The sequence below is a fragment of the Aquarana catesbeiana genome, linkage group LG06, assembly GCF_042186555.1.
Source record: "Aquarana catesbeiana isolate 2022-GZ linkage group LG06, ASM4218655v1, whole genome shotgun sequence".
NCBI classification, from domain to species: domain Eukaryota; kingdom Metazoa; phylum Chordata; class Amphibia; order Anura; family Ranidae; genus Aquarana; species Aquarana catesbeiana.
Genome location: NC_133329.1, coordinates 280,221,461 through 280,244,538, shown reverse-complemented (window position 1 = coordinate 280,244,538; position 23,078 = coordinate 280,221,461). Strand labels below are relative to the sequence as shown.

Here is a 23,078-nt window from a genome sequence, read left to right as displayed (position 1 = left end):
GTTGTCGGGAAGAGGCCCTTGTCCTCATCAACATGGGGGCAAGGTGCTTTGGGGTGGGGGGCACAGAGCAGCTTCCCAGCTCCCTCCTTAGCAACCAGCTTTATACAGTGTGTTTTACAGTGCATTTAAAGAGAAAATTTAAAAAAACGTAAAATGTAAAATGCATGAAATCTACATGCAAAAACGCATAAAAAACGCTGGTTTAAAAACACAAAATGCACTGAAAAACGTGCCTGAAAAAATGCATCAAACGCAGCTGCATAGATGTGAACCTAAACATAAAAAGGGCCATATACAGTATCTTGGTAGCAGAACCTCATTACCTGACCTGATGAACTGATTACTGGTGTGGTAATGCTCAAGAAGCAGTAAGAGGGGAAGAGGGGGGCAGAGCCCCCCTGCCCCAAAGCACCCGTACCCCCCATGTTGAGGGCATGCGGCCTGGTATGGTTCAGGAGGGGGGGCGCTCGATCCTCCCCTCCCTTTCCTGACCTGCTGGGCAACATGCTTGGATAAGGGTCTGGTATGGATTTGGGGGGACCCTACGCTGTTTTTTTTTTTATATTTGGCATAGAGGGGGGCCTTCCGAATCTATACTAGACCCGAAGGGCCTGGTATGGAACTGGGGGGGAACCCTATGCCTTTTTTTTTTGTGAATTTTCAGCTTTCATCAGGGAACCCCGCTGACAGCTGATGACTCATCGGTTGCTAAGGATGCGGTGGCCGGTTTCCCGCCCCCCTCCTTAGCAACCAGCTTTATACAGTGTGTTTTACAGTGCATTTAAAGATAAAATTAAAAAAACGTAAAATGCAAAATGCATGAAAACTACATGCAAAAATGCATAAAAAAACGCTGATTTAAAAACGCAAAATGCACTGAAATGCAAAATGAGCTGAATAGCTGAATTTCGGATTAAATATACAGCTAAGTAGCCAAGTTGAGTCAGAGGATTGCTTCGCACCCCACCTCTACCCACTTTGATGGAAACTCAATGTAAAAGAGAAAGCTGGAAAAAGAAAAAACGAACAATGTGCTATTTTTCATGAAAAAAAAAATGCTCTGAAAATCTACAGCAATTCATCAAAAAACATTGCATGTAATAAAAAAGATGCATAACATCAGTATATATGATGTAAGTGTTTAGCCACAGCCATTATAATTTAACAATAAGTAATTTTAAAGACTTGGTCTCTACAATTGTGTGTAGTAGCAGTTCATAGCGCATGGTCACATTGGTGGGTAGAAGATTCTGTCATTTTACTTGTTGCCTTATTTAAAAATAAAGAAGGAAAAATAAAATAGGAGTGGGAAATGTACAAGCTCTACAAAAGTTTTTATATTTTATTTAAAAATAAAGAAGACCCAATTTCTCAGGTAGTTAAAATTGGGTAGTTGTTAAAACAACTAAATAAAAAAAGTAATTTATAAAACAACTAAATGTTAAACAAAAGCTCTTTGACCATTTATTCTATTCAGTTTAGATAGAATTGCAGAGGAAAATAAAACAAGTTCCCTGAGTTGGTGATTTTGTTGTGTTTCAGTCCTATGATGAGAACAGTGCTGACTCTGTCAATTTGATCCACATTCTATTTGATTAAACAATTGTTATGCAAAGTATGCTGTTAGTAACAACTATAAATTGCTTTCATTTCTCTACATACCACTGCATTATAATCCACGATGGGAAAGGTAAAAGTGTGTTCATGTATATATATACTTTTCTCCAAAAGAAAATAATTTTGATTGCCTGTGTTATTTTTTACCTCTCCTGTTTTGCTTTAGTAATTTAAATGTCAATTTTTAAAATCTATCTAATATAAAAGTGTCTAAATTTATATGTAAGAGTAAAGACATGGGGGGTTATTTACGAATGGCAAATCTACTTTGCACTACAAGTGTAAACTACAAGTGCAAAGTGCACTTGAAATTGCACTGAAAGTGCACTTGGAAGTGCAGTCGCTGTAAATCTGAGGGGTAGATCTGAAATGAGGGGAAGCTCTGCTGATTTTATCATCCAATCATGTGCAAGCTAAAATGCTGTTTTTTATTTTCCTTGCATGTCCCCATTGGATCTACAGGGACTTCACTTCCAAGTACACGTTCAGTGCAATTTCAAGTGCCCTTTGCACTTGTAGTTTGTTAGGACTTTTGTCATTGGGACAGTAAGTGGTGGGAAATCTGAAAATTTTTAATTGGCATCAGAAGAAAAAGTGAGGATACATCTCACAATGGGGGAACCTGGTATGGTGATAATTATCTAAGAGGGGAATTCCTTTCACTCTGTAAAGACTTCCTCTAACTTTTTTTGATTCCCCAGGATAGGAAGGGAAATCTTCCCAACAGGGCACAGACAGCAAAACATAAATTGGTAAGGGATTAGTCCATTGCCTACTCGAGTCAAAACTTAAAAAGAGAAGTTTTGTTTATACGTACACGTTAAAGCTGGTCTCCAGTAATTTTTCCTTTTATCCATTCAATTCTGCTATGCATGAAGCCCTTCCTGACAGCACTGCCAGGTTGGCCAATCACCTCCCTAATCAAGGCTGTAACTGGGCAATAAGGAGAAGTGGTATACTACTAAGGTCATCAGTCTTCTCTCTCAATCTGTAAGCAAGCATGTTCCTTGCCAGCACATGTGCACACAGCAGAGACTGACTTTAAGCATTAACCCTGCTTCCCCCAATTTGAGTTCTGATGTACAGGTTTTATAAAAGTCTGAAAATCTGTTTGGCTACTGACCCTAATTTCCTCAGTCTCAGTGCTGCTATGCAGAGGATTATAAGAGGTTGATATTAAGATAGTCTCATACTGAACAGCTGCTGCTTTTAAAAATATATTTAATTGTAGGGCATCAAAAATGTTCTTTATATCTGCCCTGGAATACAGCCTTTAAAAAAAACAATGATAAACCTGCATGCTAGGATCACCACTTAGTAGAGATGAACCCAAAATCAGTGAATGGCCAAACCTTTCATACTATTTATTTTATTTTGCAAAGCCCACACAATACAGGTAACATTTTAGAGTGTACAACCTCAGTTGTCAGGTTAAAAGGCTGTAGCCTTTAAGAGAATACTAGTTTTACCTAATGTTGTGGACTCTGCATCTCTGAAACAAATTGGGGCTTCTCCTCCTAAACTGAAAGACAGGTCTTACTTCTTCTTGAATGTTCTCAATTGATGGAAAACAATATGTGAATCTGTTTCCAGATCATCTTCTTCGAGGACAGGAACTTCCAGGGCCGCTCCCATGAGTGCAGCACTGACAGCTCAGAGCTGAACTCATACTTCAGTCGCTGCAACTCCATCCGTGTCGAGAATGGAAATTGGATGATTTATGAACGTCCCAACTACACTGGGCAGCAGTACTTTGTAAAGAGGGGAGAATATCCTGACTGTCAGCACTGGTCTGGTCTAAGTGATTCTGTCAGATCCTGCCGTTTAATTCCCCAGGTAAAAGAAATTATGATTATAGCAAACACATTCGTTAGGACATTTATTAGACCCCTTTTTTTTACCGCTGTAAAAAAAGCAGCGCTATTTGACTATTAGTGGGGCGCTTTTAACCCCCGATAGCGGCCGAGGAAAGGGTTAATAGCGCCCGAAAAGCATCACTGCCGAAGCGCTTTGCAGGCGATTCCGCAGCAGTGCCCATTCATTTCAATTGGCAGAAGTGGTGGAGGAGCAGTGTATGCTACTTGCAGGACTTTTTTCCCTGTCCTGCAAGCGCACCACCCCAGTGTGAAAGCAGTCAGGCTTTCACACTGGGGCTGCAGAAGAGGCAGTTTACATGCGTTTTTCAGGCGCTATTATTAGCGCAAAAACGCCTGTAAAATGCCCCAGTGTGAAAGGGGTCTTAGGGCAATCCAATGCTTTTTTTTCTGCATCAAAAACACAATGAAAGTAGGTTATAAGGTTTTCAATGACATAGTACACACCAATGCTTGCAGTTCCAATGTGTTCCAGTTCCAGAAAAAGAAGTAGAACATGCTGCATTTTTCCTGCACTGGACTGTACCGGAACACTGTAAAACACATCAAAAATGCACTGTAACACACCTAAACACACTAAAAACGCACTGGAGCGCACATGTCATTATTTAAGGTTAAGAAAAAAGAGGGGGAAAAATTCACTGGACTGCACCAAAAATGCACCAAAAATGCACTGGAATGCATAAAAACCAGCATGCACTGCCCTGTTCTCGTGCAGTAATGCGCCGTAGCGGTGCTGTAAAGTATACAGGTTGCCATAACAACGGGCGGTGTCATCGGAAGTGCCCACCCTGTTGTTATGGCAACCTAGCCCTCCGCGCAGACCACTGACTCCTGATGACACACATCTCCCAGGAGCAGTGGCGAGCGGAGGCGCAGAGGGAAGTGACATCAGGAGCCCAGGCGTTGAAGGAGGTAGATTTTGAGGGATCACATAGCAACAGGCATAAAAAAGTAAGTAAAAAAAAAAATTTCTCAAAATTTTTTTTAAATTTATTTTATGCACATTAATGACATTTTTTTTTTGGGGGGGGGGGGGGGGGGAGTGTGGAACTCCACTTTAAGGATCTGGATTTTAATATTCATTTGGATTTTAGGAGCAACTATTTGAAAATAAATGGTGAATATTCAGCCAGCATAGAGTCATGCATTCAAGAAACCATTGAAAGAAATTATTTTGATACATTAAAGAAAGTGTTGTCCAAAAGAATCTAAAAAAAATATAGATAGATAGATAGATAGATAGATAGATAGATAGATAGATAGATAGATAGATAGATAGATAGATAGATAGATAGATAGATAGATAGATAGATAGATTTTTTTTGTTTTGTTTTTGTTTTTTGAATATCATTTTTTACAATCAAACAGTCAGACTGCACAATCCAAAGTTGGAAAATATAGTGAACTTGGTTGTGCTTTCATTAGGCAGAAGGGCATCATTGCTACCTATCAATGACTGTGAATTGCTTAATATGTAAAAAAAAAAGGAAAAGAAAAGCCAATTAAACTCGTTTGTCATAGCTGTTTTAATATGGACTTTACAGAAAGTCTGATCTAAACCTATGTTTTTTACAATAGCACTGTGGCTCCTTCAAACTCAGAATCTATGAAAGAGAAGACTTCAGAGGTCAGATGATGGAATTCACTGAAGATTGCCCTCATGTGAATGAAGAATTCAATTACCATGACATCCACTCTTGCAATGTTCTTGAAGGACATTGGATCTTCTTTGAACAGCCCAATTACAGAGGACGTCAGTATTTCCTGAAAAGTGGAGAATATAAGAGATTTACTGATTGGGGAGCCATGAATGCCAGAGTTGGCTCATTTAGGCGCATCTCTGATTTATACTAAATTCAAAAATGGTGAAATTCTTTCATGTGCTTAAATTAATAACTATATACCTAATACATTCATTTTCCTTCATGTTTAATTCTGAGTATTGATTATTTTCATGCAAACATTATAAATCTATCATACATTTATGTAACAATAGTTAGTGATTACAGGTTTCTTATATCTATCTGGGTAAAGATCTGAAAAGCTGAAGTCCTTCTTAGATACCTCCATACCCCTCCCACACACCTCCTATCAAAGTTTTTTCAATAATAAAAAATTATTAACGAACAGAAAAAAGACAGAGACTTAGTGCTCTGCAGCAAAGCATGAGAATAATAACAGAATGCTATATAATTTAACACACAAGTGTTTACCAAAAACACATACAGTGTGCCAAGGCAAAACATGGGGATAATATTTGTGTATTATAAAGTAAAGTTCAAGGGTGTAATAGTAGCAAAAGATGGGTATAACAGTGGCATGCTTTGATAAAGGCAGCCCTACAGGGGCCCACATTCTTGTAATGTGGCTCTCTAAACAGTGGTGACAACAATATATAGACAAAAAATGGCAATCCTGACAATATATGGTTTGCCAAAAGGCAGTTGTATAGAATACACCAGCAGCAAATGGTTGAATTTTACCATAGAATGGCAACAAGTATTCAAACATGAGAATGTGGGCAACGGGAGAATATATTACCCAAAATCCTCTTGCCTCCCCCGAAGTAAAAATCCCCCCGTTCCACAATCCATGAAAAATGTAGCACCCTTTACAAGTTTGATGCGTTCTCGCCATAATAACTCCTGCATGATAACTGCTTATGTATCTTCTGAGACTCACAAGTCATGACATATATTTTGAAGCAGCTTGACTAGGCACTATTATAAAGCACATTAGCAGGTATTATGGGAAGAAGAACCTAAGTCAGCACCCCTTATATATCTCCTGAATTCAGCTGACTCAGTTTAGCTACAGCATTAGCACTCATGTCATCATTTTTAATTTGTCCCACTGAATTTCTCTGTGTAAAACATACCTGTGTAAGGCTGGTCATACACGAGTCCCTTTCTTTTTTGTTTAACCCGCTGGTTGAAAGAAAGAAAATTACTAGATTTCCCCATCCGCACACTTAATGTGGAAGGGAGAATATTGCCTATGTGCCTTTGTATTCTGACAGTGGGGAGATTTTGCTGCCATCAGAATATACTCATCAGCACCACCAGCTACAGCTGGCTATAGGGAAAAATGTCCAACAGGCTGGTTGTACACAAGTCAGTGGGTAGATCAACGTGTGTGGAACCAGCTTGCCCATATATACCTCAAAATTTGGATGGTCCCTGCTTACTCAGCTGGGTTTCGATCCATGCATGGCAGACTTAAGAGCTGCATCCCCCCTGCAGACTGAAGGTCCCTGTGTCTAAGTGCCTGCATGTTGGGTGGATAGATCTCCTTTCTGAGACAGTCACAGCAGAGACCAAGATGTCAGAACTATGCAGAAACACCACTGGGAATGGACACACATCCAGTGACGTTGCTAGGATTGTAAAAGTCCTGGTGCATTTGAACGAGATCAGTCCTGCTGCGAACTGTTGGCATGTCCGGATCATGTCTAAAAGTGGGAGTGGTTTATAGGAGAATTATTAAATAGAAACAGAGCCTCATAGTTGTATACCCTGCTTACATATGCTACAATCCTTGTACCCACAAATTATGCCTTAACAGTGCCACAAGTGATAGTCTTTCAGACTAACCTTAGGACAAAGTATTTTTTTTTTTTAAATTAACTGCTCCAATAAATATACTTTTTTTTGCACACAAAACATAAAACAGAGTTTACACTTTGGGGTCTATTTTTAAAAAAGTTCTCTGTTCGAATGTTTCAACGCCAGTGTTAATTTAGTCTACTAAAATGACTAAAACATTTTAGTCGACTAAATGAATACTATTTTAGTCGACTAAATACGACTAAAACTAAAACAATTGCAGAAGACTAAAATGGGACTAAAACTAAAATGCCATTTTAGTCCTAAGACTAAAATTAACACTGCTCAACGCGCATGCAAGCGTAACAAATGATACTAGTAATATTTGTAACGTGTGTGGTAGATTCTTTGTTGACTTTCACCTGGACAAATGTAACATTCCCTAACATTTAATCCTAAAAGAAAAAATAGCCATAAGAACATCTGACCACAAGTGGTAACATTTACCAAAAGAGAAAATAGCCTAACACTATAGGCTAAGAAAATTCGACTAGCAGGGGAAATAATATGACAGAGACATCTGCACTGTGTAGAGTCTATGGAGGATCTTGAGCAAACAGCCTAATGAATGGGTGTTCAAACAAACAAACCTCCAGCTGCAGTGTGAAGCGAAAAATTTAGTAGAGGTAATATTATGGTTGTTCTGGATACCCACTCTCATATCAATCTGCCAGACATGCAGCCTTATGTGAATCAATCTATTCTGGACCAGTGGTGTATGTGTGCTGCAAAGCCCCACAGGTACGTGGACCCCCCCCCCCCCCCCCAATTTTTACATAGGCAAGGATTCCCAGTCAGTAAATACATGGGACCAGGAAACCACTGTCAGATAAAAAGCTGTAATAAATAGTAGCTTTAGAAATAACACTACTATATAGGATGTTTGTCTCCTGCCAAACAGGCTAACAATCTGAAATTAAAAAAACAACAGCCACAGATGTGTTCAGACCAAACCTTAAGCTCGTCCCTACTGCCCCCCTAAACATGGTTATGGGTTCACTGGTCTGCTTGGACCCAATGAGAATAATGCTGCCTCTGGTACTAAGATAAACAAATAGCATGCATTTACAACCATGTAAATTTGTTTCCAGAGAGCAGAGATGGAGCTATAGAACTGTTTCTTGAGTACCTCTGGCATTCATTTCTTGTGGCAACCCACAGTTCATCTCTTGGTGGTTACATTTTGTACCACTAATTCGCCAGCACTTTTTTATGCTTGGCAGATTATCCTGTTATGCAGGTTAAGTATCTTTTTTTCCTATGTCATATTAATAATTATGGCTTGCTGAAATATTTTGGAGGAATTTGTGTTGAAATAAGGAGAGAATTCTGTTTAGGAAGGGAATTTTCTCTACATGTTTACCCTCCCAAATCAGTAAGAAGTGGAGGTGGACAAATTAGTAGAACTGGATATATGGCAGCTCATATAGGGGTATATTTAGGATTAAACATATCCTTAGATTTGGCTAGTAGTTTGGAGCCTAAGTCTGCGCCTACCTAAATAAAAAGGAAGTTAAAAGATAAGGCATGAACATGGTTGAAAGGCTTCGTATTTGTCAAAATTTGATTTTAAAAACAATAATTATTAAATTCTTATAGGAGAGATGTGTTGAGGGCTTTGTATTTGTCAAAATTCTGATTGACAGGATAAGCTGAGGGCTTCATATTTGTCAAAATTAATCTTAAAATGGATAATGACCATAAGTTGAAAGGATGGCCGCAGGCCAGCCTGCATTTGTGGGAGGAGTCCGAGGCTATATAGCCTTCCTTCACAGCCGAGTTCAGCGTCGGCTCTACTTCCGGGTTGCCGACGTCATTTCCCGTGGATTCACTCATTTCAGTGCACCGCAGCACCACGTAGAGTCATCCAGTCGTGTGGGCGGAAGGTAGGTGGGGGGGAGCCCCTCTTCGATGGCTTGGGGGGAGTGTCAGGACATGCGGCTCATACGCTTGCCTCGATCAGGCGGCCGAGGAATGGGGAGGGGTGGCCAGTCACTTATGCTCAGTGAGCCATGGATGCATAGCTTGAAGGCCGGGAGGGAGGGGGCTGCAGGCTGGCAACGAGCTGGGTCATCCTGGACGGCGGCAGTCCTGGAGGGGGGGAGGAAGATGCAGGCTGGCCAGTTTTCCTTATCAAGGTGCATATGCTCAGCGGGCTAGGTAATCCTGGATGGCGGCAGTCCTGGGGGGGGAGTGCATCTGAGTGGCCCCCAGGTACGCTGGGGGATGGGGGGGCACCCTTCTCCATGTGGTCTAGTCACCGGAGGTTCGGACGAGGCCTAGTGGAGGGGGAGGGGGGCTCGTAGCAGGAATCACTCCCTATATTGATCCGCATTCCATGTGTGGGTCTGCAGGCATGGGCAGGCGCAAGGGGTATAGTACAGCGCCAATCCTTCTGGTGGACCATGTACTGGGGGGGTGGAGTTTGCCACGGCATGTCTGGGGTGTCCTTGCTGACATGGCATTTTCTCATGTTTATTTTTCAGGTTCTGTTCCTGTACAGTGTTTGTTTACAGGGATCATTGTGTTTGCTCAGGAAGCATCAGGTGTGTTCAGGTTTTGGAAAAAAAAAAAAAAGAGAGAAAGTAAAAGGGGGTTGGAGCAGTAGGTTTGTCAGGGGTTGTTGTTGGACACATTTCTTTTGCTGGGTAAGTGTTTCAGTTTGGTTTTCACTGTCTGTCAATTTCCGTTCGGGTACATCACCTCGCGGGCGATTCGTTCATGTTGTCCCAGCTTTTACGCCAAAAGCAACAGGTGTGTGTTTGTCATTCTGGGTCACGAAGGGTTGCAGTCAGTTCACAATCAGGATCTATCACAACTTTAAATCCTCACGGGCCAGAAGTCACTTGTAAGTGTCAATACAGGTTCTCGGCCAACATTCATACGTCATACGTTGCACTTTCACTTCCTATTCTCATTTTTGTACCCACCACGCTCTGTGGGTATTTGTAGCCCTGAGTGTTCGTTTTTAATTGCCTGTATTGGCGCTACAGGTTACTCAGGCTCACTCAGTACACACACGTAGGGTGGTTGCGCATTAAGTTTCATTCACGTGCTGTTTGGCACATTACTGCACCCACGTTTCTCAAGTCTGATCATTTGGGGGGAGGGGTGGGGGGAGGGTTGGATGGGCGGTACGTATTTTTTCTCAAATGTTTCTTGTTGTTTTTCATCTTAGATTCAACCATGTCACACGTGTCAGAAAGCGATGAGTTCGCCTTGATTCCTCCATCCCTTACTGGGGGTTCGGAGCACGGCAGCACGACGTCACTAAGAAGTTGGACTGTGCCCAGGCTCATGGCAGAACTTCGCCGCAAGGGCATTTCTTTTCCAGCTACAGCCAGGAAGGCGGAACTTTTTAGGTTATTGTTCCCCAATATGGAGCAGCCACTCCCTTCTACCAGTTTGAGTCAGGTGTTGGTGCACAATTCGCTCACGCAGATCCATGCGTTGCTAAATACACTTTCCACATCCATGTCTCAGATGCAGGACAGAATGGAGGTGGTGGAAGCACATGCAGCTAGAACCCAGGTGTCACCTGCACCCACAGCTCCAGTTCTTCCCAGTGTTCCTGCAGGTAATGTTGCTGTTTCCTTGCCGGTGACAGCTCCATCACCTTTAGCAACTTTCCCGTCTGTTTCGCCATCTCATTTCATTCCTGCCAACCTCAAGAAAGACATATTGGAAGGGAAGGATGTTAATTTGGCTTCCCTGCTGATAGCTTCACAAGATATCACGGAAAACAAGTCCTATGCTTGCGGTGATGTGTCGGTTGTCTTAAAAACCAAAGACCCCAGGCTCAACCGCAAGCTTAGTGTGGCGGAATTTGTGCTCACATTCAGCATCTTCTGTGATATCATTTGTGCGGTCAGTCCGGATAGGAGGGTGGAGTTAGATTTGTATCTTCACAAGGTGGTGGATCTGGCACACAAGTACGGAGGGTGTAGTTTTTACGACTATCACCGGTCATTCTCTGCCAAAGCGGCAGCCACTTGGGCTCAGTTCCAGGTGGTCATGTGTTGGAGCAACATCGATATGGAACTTTTCTGTAGGCACTTTGCCAGCCAGAAGTCTCTGGTATGCAGCACCTGCCAGTCCTCTGTGCATACTTCCGCTTGGTGTCCAGTTTTTGAGGCCCCAGGTCCGTCAGGCGTTAGCAAGCAGGGGGCCGGTGTGTCCTCCACAGGACCGTCCGGACAGATGGACAAGTTGGGTAGCACCATTCATTTCTTAGGCGAAACGCAGGTATGCAATAATTTTAATAATTCCGGCTGCAATTACAACCAGTGTAGGCTCCTGCACGTGTGTTCTAATTGCTTTCGGGCACATCCCAAGTCTTCCTGTTTGGTCAAACCCTTCAGTTCGGCATGACGAAGCCGAGTGGAGGTTTCCATTCTAGGGGCTTATCTAGAGGGTCACCAATCCTCTGGTGTCAGGCAATTCCTGTTAGATGGGTTCACGTTTGGGTTCCACACAGGGTTAATCACGTTGCCTACTGAGACTTTTGAATGTAGGAATCTTTTGTCTGCAGACCACCATGCTTCGCTAGTAGACGATCTGTTGGTTATAGAGGTGGATAAAGGGTTTGTGATTGGGCCTTTCAAATCTTCACCTTTCGGTATGTGGAGGGTCAGTCCAATTGGGGTTGTGTGTGGAAAATTTTCTAATAAACATTGTCTTATTTATGATTTGTCCGCACCTAATTTTTCGCACGTTCCGAGTCTCAATTCACTGATCCCCTCTGAGGAATTTTCGTTGAAATATTCTTCTGTGGATTCAGCCATTCAGCTCATTCTTCAGTTGGGTAAGGGGGCTTGGTTGTCAAAAGCTGACATTGCTGATGCCTTCAAGCTTCTGCCTATTAGTCCTGCGCTTTGGCACTGGCACGGCATCATATGGCGTGGTCATTACTATTTTGCTACCAAATTAACTTTTGGGTCAAATAGTAGTCCCTGTTTGTTCAACATTTTCTCCCAGGCTCTACATTGGATCTTGGGTCACTGCAAAGGTTGTCTTGGTGTGGTACACTACCTTGATGATTTTTTGCTCGTCGAGGACCCTGGCCGGTCACCCAGGGATTTTCAGTGTCTCACGGATCTGTTTGCCGAATTGAATGTGCCTCTGGCAATTCACAAGGTGGAAGGTCCTGCCAATATCATCAAATTTGTAGGTATCATGTTGGATTCCGATCGCATGATTGCTAGTCTGCCCAAAGAGAAGTTGGACAGAATTCGGCAGACCATACACGCATTCGTCCAGTCTCCAGTCTGCTCAAAGCAGGAGTTGCAGTCGCTCTTGGGCATGCTAAATCATGCGATGAGGATCATTCTGCAAGGTAGGGCTTTTGTCTCTAGGTTGCTGGCCATTTTCCCCTTTTTTCAGGAGGGTGTGTCAGCTTGCTAGCGGATGCACATGCTGATCTGGTCATGTGGGACCAGTTCCTGCGGGACTGGAACAGCATTTTCTTTGCTCATTCCCCAGCCTTCCAGCACATTGCCCAGGGTTTTCACTGATGCAGCTGCGTCAGGGGGGTTCGCAGCCATGTGTGGAGTTGAATGGCTGACTAGCCGTTGGCCCTGGGAAATTTTTCTTTTACCTAAATTTGCACAGACTTCAGCGTTATTTGAAATCTACCCGATTGTGGTGGCAGCTGTTACTTGGGGGCCAGGCTGGGCAGGTAGTTCAGTCATTTTCTTCACGGACAATCTAGCTACCGCCAACATTATCAACAAAGGCAGGTCAGGGTCCCTGGTCATCATGTCTTTCTTGCGCAGGTTGACTCGGTTAGGTTTGACCTACAGGTTCCATTTCCAGGGGGAATTCATCAGCAGGGATTTCAATAGGGCGGCCGATGCATTGTCTCGTTTCAAATTTGACAAATTTTTCTTGCAGCACCCAGAAGCAGAGAGGGTGGGCAAACTGGTTCCTCCTTTCTCCCTGCTCACCATGGACTGAAAAGGTTCTGGACACAGGCGATCAGTTTGGCCAACGCATCTTTATCCAGCAACACGTTCAAAGCATACTCCATGGGTTGGATGAAATTTCAAACATTTTTGGAGCTTCATCCTTCTAGCTGTCCGTGGGACATCAAATCCGTAATGGCATTTGCGGCCTATTGCCACAGTGTGTTGGCTTTGTACGCTAGTACCATCAAGTTGTATCTGGCAGTCGTACAGCATTTCAAGACCCTTCAAGACCCTTCTAGTCCATCTATCTTTACTGCTCACCCTCTCAAGGCCTTGTTGAGGGGTATTCTGAAATCACAAGGTCAAGCGCAGGTTTCCAGACTGCCTATCACTGGTCAGATGGTACGGGATATTTCGGACTTACTGTCATCATCCCCTTTTGGTATAGGTCTCAGTCTGGTGATTAAAGCTGCGGTGTACTTAAGTTTCTTTGGGTTACTCAGACCAGGGGAGGTTTCACGGGTCAATATTCAGGCACCTTTCCTGTCCAAGGGCAGTCTCAGTAGGTGTCCCCACCATTTCACCCTGCAGCTTAACAACAATAAAACTAGACAGGTGGGTCAAGGTCATGTGGTCAAGTTTTACGGCACCAATAGCAGATTGTGTCCGTTTAAGGTTCTGGACTCACTTTCCAGATTTCTGGCTACTTCCTCACCGGACAGCCCATTGTTGCCATTTCCCTTAGATCCTCTAACTTCCAAACAGTTCATGGCACATGTTAGGGTCCTGATCGCTAAATTAGGCTTAAATACAACACTATTTACCGGCCATTCTTTCAGGATCGGGGCAGCGTCTGCCACTTCCAAACAGGGGGTACCTCCTTTCATCATCAAGCACATGGGGAGATAGAGATCCTCCTGTTTTAGCAGGTACATTCCTGAACCACATACGGAGGTCATTAGGGCATTTGCCTGTTTGTTGGATTGATCTTTTGTTATCTCATTTTCATTAAACTTTCTGTGCTTCACACCTACTCATGTGTCTTTTGCCCTCTTTTCAGGTATACCGACCAGTCAGACCAAGGCACACCGCAGGTCTTGGTAAATCACTATTGTCGGTACAGGAGGATTCTGACTACAAGTTGAAAGGCTGGCCTGCATTTTTGGGAGGAGTCCGGGGCTATATAGCCCTCCTTCACAGACGAGTTCAGCGTCGGCTGTACTTCCGGGTTCCCACCCTCCCAGTTCCCACACTCTTTTCAGTCATATTTGCTCAGTTTCACTCAGTTTCATTCATACAGGGTATGCCCTCTTTTCAGGTATACCGACCAATCAGACCAAGGCACACCTCAGGTCTTGGTAAATCACTATTGTCGGTACAGGAGGACTCTGACTACAAGCATTAAACTTTTTGGGAAGAGCCCAGTAACTGATTGATATATATGTACTGTGTTATAAGAGAGATGTGTTGAGGGCTTTGTATTAGTCAAAATTCTGATTGACAGGATAAGCTGAGGGCTTCATATTTGTCAAAATTAATCTTAAAATGGATAATGACCATAAGTATTAAACTTTTTGGGAAGAGCCCAGTAACTGATTGATATATATATATACTGTAGTGTCTTAGCTCACTGGCTATATGCAAACTATTCTCTTTGCAATCTTTGCAATTAAAAATAGAGTGTGTCACCTACCTGACTGTGGAGCCGGAGCCAAAGTATGGATTTTTTTAGTAGCAACAGCATTATTTTTAAATTTCCTTTGCAGATTATTTGACTGGGGGTTGGGGGGGGGGGGGGGCATTAAATAGAGTGGACCTTCTATTTAAATGGAAGGTCCTCTTTAAATGGTGACAGTGAATTATTCCTGAGCAATGAGCATTAGCACAAACGTTTAAAGTTTAGTTTAGTTTGGGAGATCATGCAACAAGGTGATTTACAGCCAGAATAATATGGGAGACGGGGCAGAGCATTGTTACACCATAACACAAATAGCCCAAACAAAGACCTTTATATCAGTATCCCCATCTCCCGTTTTCACCTACCACATGGGTAGGTTTTGTACATTAGGCTGCTATACCTAAATAGGTATAAAACTCAATTTCCACTATAAAGGCAATTTTTTTCATTTTCACACACATATCAAAATCAGAATTTTTGCATAATTTTTGATCTATTGTATAGCCACTGTACAATATTTGGGCTATTGTCTCTCAAATACACTCTAATTTATATGCAAGATAAAACCTGTCACCTCACTTCATCTTATAATGCAGCCTAACCAAGCTGCTTACACACTGTCCAGCTACTGAACAATATTTGTGGCTATTGTCTCTCTGATAATATGCTCTAATTTTCTTTGCAAGTTGAAACCTGCCTTATCTCTTTCTATTTGCTAAATTTTCAAGCACTTGCGTACTGTCCTGATGCTATCCAATTTCTACCATACACATACCTACAGTACAGTGGGGAAAATAATGATTTGATCCCCTGCAGATTTTGTAAGTGTGACAAAGAAATAAAGGGTCTATAATTTTTATCATAGGTGAATCTGTGATGATAGAAACAGAATATCAACCAAAAATGCAGAAAAAAACACGATAGAAATGTTATAAATTGAGTTGCAGTTCACTGAGTATAATAATTATTTGATCCCCAAGCAAAACATGACTTAGTACTAGCTAGAGAAATGTGTTGCACTAAATAAACACAAAAATTAAAAATCAACAAAGTGATTATTGTGTCACCAACCACCTCCACCTTGTGAGTAGACCACCACGAGGTGGAGGCGGTTGGTGACACAACAGTCAAGCATTTTTTACACTCATCATATGCAACATTGGTGACTCTTGGACTCACTTTGTTGATTTTTGTATTTATTTAGCGCAACACGTCATATTTTGTGATAATATCTTGCTTTAGTGGTGCAGCTACAAGTTTGTTACTATTGTTCAAAAGTGCAGTTTATTTCTGTTTACACTTGCTAGAGAAACCTTTGTTGGCAAGCATAGAGGTAAAACTTTTATTGTAGTTGGTTACCAGGTTTGCACACTTCTCAGGAGGTATTTTGGTACACTCTTCTTTACAGATCTTCTATAAATCCTTAAAGTTTTTTAACTGTTGCTTGGCAACTCGAAGTTTCAGCTCCCTCCATAAATCTTCTATAGGATTAAAGTCTGGAGACTGGTTAGGCCACTCCATGACCTTATTGTGCTTCTTATTGAGCCACTCCTTTTTTGCCTTGGCGATATGTTTGGGTCATTGTCATGCTGGAAGACTAATCCATGACCCATCTTCAGTGTTCTGGCTGAGGGAAGAAGGTTCTCATCCAAGATTTTACAATACATGGCCCTGTCCATTGGCCCCTCAATGTGGCAAAGTTGGCCTGTACCTTTAGCAGAGAAAAAGCCCCAAAGCATAATGTTTCCACCTCCGTGTTTGACTGTAGGGATGGTGTTCTTAGGGTCATATTCAGCATTTTTCTTCCTCCAAACACGGCGAGTCGAGTTAATGCCAAACAGCTCAATTTTGGTCTCATCTGACCACAGCACTTTCTCCCAATCCTTCTCTGAATCATTTAGATGTTCATTGGCAAACTTTAGAAGGGCCTGTACATGTGCCTTCATGAGGAGGGGGGCCTTGCAGGTGAAAGACCCTCTGTCTTCCTATAACTCTATTACTAGCTATCACCTTTATTACTGTCTAATTACATTGCCTTATTTGTCAGCATTCCTCCTTTCCACCACATCTAGAAATGCGAAGGAAGCAATATACAGTATCTCACAAAAGTGAGTACACCCCTCACAATTTTGTAAATATTTTATTATATAAGTAGTGAGTTTACAGCTTGTATAACAGTGTAAAATAAATCAACAGACAGTCATTAATGTCTAAACCGCTGGCAACAAAAGTAAGTACACCCCTATGTAAAAATGTCCAAATTGGGCCCAATTAGCCACTTTCACTCCCCGGTGTCATGTGACTCATTAGTGTTACAAGGTCTCAGGTGTGAATGGGGAGCAGGTGTGTTAAATTTAGTGTTATTGCTCTCACTCCCATACTGGTCACTGGAAGTTCAACATGGCACATTATGGCAAAGAACTCTTTGAGAATCTGAAAAAAAAAAAAAAAATTGCTCTACATAAAGATGGCCGAGGCTATATGAAGACTGCCAAGACCCTGAAACTGAGCTGCAGCACAGTGGCCAAGACCATATAGCGGTTTAACAGGGCAGATTTCACTCAGAACAGGCCTCGCCATGGTTGACCAAAGGAGTTGAGTGGACATGCTCAGTGTCATATCTGGAGGTTGTCTTTGGGAAATAGACGTATGAGTGCTGCCAGCATTGTTGCAGAGGTTGAAGGGGTGGGGGGTCAGCCTGTTAGTGCTCAGACCATACACCACACACTGCATCAAATTGGTCTGCATGGCTGTCATCCCAGAAGGAAGTCTCTTCTAAAGATGATGCACAAGAAAGCCCACAAACAGTTTACTGAAGACAAGAAGACTAAGGATGTGGATTCCTGGAACTATGTCCTGTGGTCTGATGAGACCAAGATAAACATATTTGGTTCAGATGGTGTCAAATGTGTGTGGCGGTAATCAGGTGAGGAGTACAAAGACAAATGTGTCTTGCCTACGGTCAAGCATGGTGGTGGGAGTGTCATGGTCTGGGGCTGCATGAGTGCTGCCAGCTACAGTTCATTGAGGGAAACATGAATGCCAACATGTACTGTGACATACTGAAGCAGAGCATGATCCCCTCCCTTCGGAGACGGGGCAGCAGGGCAGTATTCCAACATGATAACGACCCCAAACACACCTTCAAGACAGCCACTGCCTTGCTAAAGAAGCTGAGGGTAAAGGTGATGGACTGGCCATGACTGTCTCCAGATCTAAACCCTATTGAGCATCTGTAGGGCATCCTCAAACGGTAGGTGGAGGATTGCAAAGTCTCTTACATCCACCATCTTCCTGATGTAGTCAAGGAGGAGTGGAAGAGGATTCCAGTGGCAGCCTGTGAAGCTCTGGTGAACTCCATGCTCAAGAGGGTTAAGGCAGTGCTGGAAAATAATGGTGGCCACACAAAATATTGACACTTTGGGCCCAATTTGGACATTTTCACCTAGGGGTGTACTCACTTTTGTTGCCAGCGGTTTAGACATTAATGGCTGTGTATTGAGTTGTTTTGAGGGGACAGCAAATTAACACTGTTATACAAGCTGTACACTCACTACTTTACATTTTAGCAAAGTGTTATTTCTTCAGTGTAGTTACATGAAAAGATATAATAAAATATTTACAAAAATGTGAGGAGTGTACTCACTTTTGTGAAATACTGTATATCTGTAGTGTTTTCTTATCTCTCTCCAAAACACTGTGTCTTGTGTGTTTGTGCTGTTTCGTTGCTCTGTTATCAGCCTGATAACTTCTGACAAGCTCTCCAAGACGGGAGAATGAGGTTTGTGCCGTGGTAAGTTGCTATAAATAGATTAGCACAAAGCTTGACTTGTCACAAGACAGCTCTGAAAGCATTTTTGTTCTTCTACCATTGTGAAGTGGGGGTGTGTTCCTTTCCTCCAATCAGCTGTCCCCAGTGTAATCCAAGCCTTCACTAACAGTGCAGAATGAGGAAGTGAAAATTCTAACCCGATGTAAGAATTCTAAAAAAATATAGCAAGAAGAAAACAGCAGATATGCAAGTAAAACATATGTAGGGAGATTTGGTTTATCGCTGTGTATCATCTGAGGCTGTTCACTTCACTGGGTATATCTGAGGGTTTACATCCATGTAAAACTAAGCTAGTAGCAACTTCTCTTTTTTCTATGTAAACTGTTACAGTACAGATTGTAGCATTAATATTTAAGCTTAAGGAAGTCTCCCAGCTTTGGTTTCATAAAGCATTTTGTAAATATCAATATGTAAATGTCATATGTAAATGAATAATGCTTGCAGAAAATCAATATTCAAAGAAGATCAATATCCTATCAGCGGCCGCTGCAGGATTTCAGTCCAAAGTGGCATATTGTGTTACCAATGGTTTGTTTGGTCCCAACTGCCTAGAGATCATTCACAAGCTCCTCCCATGTAGTTTTGGGCTGATTCCTCACTTTTCTCGTGATCATCCTCACCCCATGAGGCGAAATTTTGCATGGAGCTCCAGGCCGAGGGCGAGGGTGATGGTTATTTTTAATTTCTTCCATTTTGGAATAATCGCGCCAACAGTCTCCTTCTCACCAAGCTTCTGGATGATGGTCTTGTGCAGGTCTTCAGTCTTGTCCCTGATGTCCTTTGACAGCTCTTTGGTCTTGCCTATGATGGTGGCTTTGAATGGAAGAAAGAGGTTCTGTGGACAGGTGTCTTTTATACACATATCTTTTATACAGTTAACGAGTTGTCATTAGGAGCACCATCTTAAATTGACAGGACTAATCTGTGTACCACATGAGCACATACTGTAGCTAGTCTGTGGGAGCCAGAATTATTGTTGGTTGGTAGGGGATCAAATACTTATTTTACTTACTGAACTGCCACTCAATTTATAGCATTTGTATCATGTGTTTTTTTTATGGATTTTTGGTTGATAGTCTATCTCTATCATTTCAATTACACCTATGATAAAATCTATAGACTTAATTTCTTTGAAGGTGGGCAAACTTACAAAATCTACAGTGGATCAAATAATTATTTCCCCCACTGTATATGTGTCACAAATACAGTCTATATTTTGAATATTTTGGGAATTCTTGGTAATAAGGGGATGGAAGGGGATTCAAGGAACAGGGCTATGGCTTTGAAGTGTTTTTGTGCACTCAGTTTTGTTATTTTATTAGACTTTAAATAAATAAAGTACATATGCCACTGAAGCAAGCACTTATAAAAATGTTTTGTCACTGGATATATAGTACAAATTGGATAGCTTTATGCCCCGTACACACGGTCGGATTTTCCGATGGACAATGTCCGATCGGAGCGTGTTGTCGGAAATTCCGACCGTGTGTGGGCGCCATCGGACATTTTCCATCGGATTTTCCGACACACAAAGTTGGACAGCAGGAGATAAAATTTTCCGACAACAAAATCCGATCGCGTCAATTCCGACCGTGTGTGGCCTGCTCCGACGCACAAAGTGCCACGCATGCTCAGAAGAAATTCCGACACGGGACAGCTCGTTCTGGTAAACTTAGCGTTCGCAATGGATACAGCACTTTCGTCACGCTGCAATGTAAAAAATGGTTTAATACAGCGCACTCTCTTCTTCTTTATAATGTGACAAGAATTAAGTAGTTTTGCTGCTCATATTCACACACACTTCTCACAAACTTTTATTTGTGTTTTTTTAGTGGGATTCCCTCAATATATTGTTATTAGTTGTCACATCTGACAGTTTTATATTTTTTATGTTTTTTTTATTTTGTTTTTAAGCCTTTTTTTTTCTTTAATGTTTGGATTTTTTCCAAGGCTGATCTTTGTTCAATGTTATTTTTATTTTTACTCCAGAATATTTTTGTGTGTGTTTTGTTTGGCAAGTTACCCCAACACCATTGATATCTTTTATTATTTAATCTCAAGGAGATTGTTTGTTGTTGGTGTCCCTTGTTCATTTCACATTGTATATTAGAAATGTACCTGAATACTCACAAACAAACTGTCATTTTTGAAGTAAAACACATAGGAGAGTATAATTCAAAACAAAAATCCTTTATTAAGGGATCAGAACCAAACAAAGAGGAAGGCAACACTGGATCAACAGGAGAAATTAGCGAAGCCTGGGACCCCCACGGCAGACATCAATTCTTAAACATCAAAACTGGTGGCCTGAGGTGTCCATATGTAAGGGAGGGCAGTCTGGACCGGGATTCGCAGAGACTCGGATAGCAGCAGATGACATCTGTGTCCCCAGGCTGTGGTACCACAAGAGGCTGCATTTTTTGGCCGACCAGACTGGATCCAGGGTCCTCACTGTCTGGTCTTTCACACTTCCTTCCGGGCTGTGGCTGTGCAGTTGGAGATGTGGCAGGAGGAGGAGTAGGACCTGGAGGAGGAGGAGGACTGGGGGGACCTGGAGGAGGACTGGGAGGACCTGGAGGAGGACTGGGAGGACCTGGAGGAGAGGGAGGAGGAGGAGGACCATCCCAAAGCTGTGTGTGAGGTGTAATTTGGCCCCTCATACCTTTCTCCAGAGCCTCTGATATGAGGGCCTCACACATGGCTTTTTGGCCCTCCTCCATCCTCTGCATTTTATATGCTATGAAGGCAGCAATATTCTCCTGCCTGGTGTGAGGTGCTCCCAGGACCTCTGTAGCCCTCCAAAAGAATCTGATAGCCGCCTCCTCTAGGCCACTCGTCCTACTGCCACTTTCTCTTTTCAGGGGGGGTGGAGGGACCTGCAGATCAGCCAGCCGGCTTGGCCCGGCCACCTCCTGGCTGAGACTTCCCTGTGTATGAAAAAGGGACATAGTTGAAATATTTTGCATCATCAATCACAATCCTAAATTAGTACTCCAAACTAACATCTAGGTAACATCACTGATTGGACAAGCAGAAATATTTAGAGGAATGCTATACCTGGCTCAATCTGGGCTCCTCCACATGCGGCCTGGAAGGCCCAGGTTGGGCGTCAGAAGCCTCAGCCAGGGGGGAAGGAAGCGTGGAAGGAAGACTGGAGAGGGATGGCCTGGGTTCAGTCTGGCCTGCCAGAAAGTGCAGCCTGTCGTAGTACAACATTCTGGGGACATAGATGTCATCTGCTGCTCCGGATCTCTGTGAATCCAGGACTTTCTTGCGCTCCCTCAGATATGTGCTCCTCAGGCCACCAATGAAAATCTTTAAATAAGTGATGTCTGCCGTGGGGATCACCTGCTTCACAATTTCACACAATTGCTCCAGTGCTGCCTTCCTCTTTGCTTGGTTCTTGAAATGGGGGTGGGTAATCTCCCACAGACAGGGCAGCTCACTTAGCATATCAATGAATAGTGACATGAAGTCAGTATCTCTCATTAAGATATCCATGTTCACTGCAAGACACAACACAAGACAAAGCCTAATGTCATACAAAACTCTCCTAATCTTGTTACAATATAGGCCTCAATCTAGAAGCAGTATAGGCACAAGTTTGTCTCTTACCTTCGTTCTTACGATCGGCGCGTCCAATGCTCCTTCCTCCGCTCACAGATCGTACGTAATATGCACGCGTGTTACGCTTTATACACACTGCGCATGCGTGTAACTCCGCCCGCCCCTGACGTTCTTTCTAGTGTATTCCCCGCCCCTTTTCGTTCGGCGCAGTGGGTGAAGAGCATGATGGCAGAGTTACAGCAGGTGCGGGCTAATTATAGCAACGAGGAGGAGGAGGAGGAAAGGCCGGATCCAGGCACGTCCCGATCCAGAAGGAGACGTTTTAAGGCCACAAATATGTCGTTTGGGGAGATGTTGGAGATGGTACACATCATGAGGAAGTCCGACTATGACGGAAAATATGGGCCTTACCCCAACCCCAACATCCGAAAGGCAAAAATCATTGGTAAAGTGGTCAGGAGTCTAGAGCGGAATTTCGGGGTACGAAGGTCTAAAGATCAGCTCAGGAAGCGGTGGTCGGACCTGAAGTTGAGAGAGCCAGAGCAGTACCGAAAGATCCGGAGAGTGCTGCAAAAAAGTAAGTAGTTGTGCTGTGTTCCTATTCTTTCTGTCTTTATTACGTTCGTTCTGCTCCATATGCTTTTATTAATTGTAACGTTTAAAAGGGTAACTTTAATGTTCATGGGCCCATTATTCGTTCGTATCAAACATTTTTATTTCGGCCTCTAGAACACCATTGTTTAGGCCATATGCATTTTCACACATTTTTTGGGGCCTACTTGGATGACAAAGATTTGTTTGTGTAGATGGGTTTGTTACTAGAATGAAATGACAACTAGATTGTGTGTAAAGAGAGGACACTGAGCAGCTGTTTTCACATCTGGACACTGGAGCACTAGTGTGGGACCCCATAACACCATTTTTATTAGGGGGGCACACAGGTGCTCCAGTGTATACTATAGGGGGGGCTACATCTGTGAAGCTTGTACCAAACAG

General features: G+C 42.7%; 1 protein-coding gene across 2 annotated transcripts; it reads left to right on the top strand.

The window, feature by feature from the left end:
* The first annotated feature begins 1,649 nt into the window (after positions 1-1,649).
* Positions 1,650-5,427, top strand: LOC141147733 (gamma-crystallin 2-like). 2 transcript variants are annotated; one of them, XM_073634916.1, is made up of 3 exons: positions 1,650-1,690; positions 3,211-3,453; positions 5,073-5,427. In XM_073634916.1, the coding sequence occupies exons 1-3, from the start codon at positions 1,682-1,684 to the stop codon at positions 5,346-5,348; spliced, it is 528 nt and encodes a 175-aa protein (XP_073491017.1). In that variant the 5' UTR covers positions 1,650-1,681; the 3' UTR covers positions 5,349-5,427. The 2 variants fall into 2 exon arrangements, with proteins under 2 accessions (XP_073491017.1, XP_073491016.1); XM_073634915.1 differs by having other exon boundaries at positions 1,682-1,696.
* Positions 5,428-23,078: the final 17,651 nt, after the last annotated feature.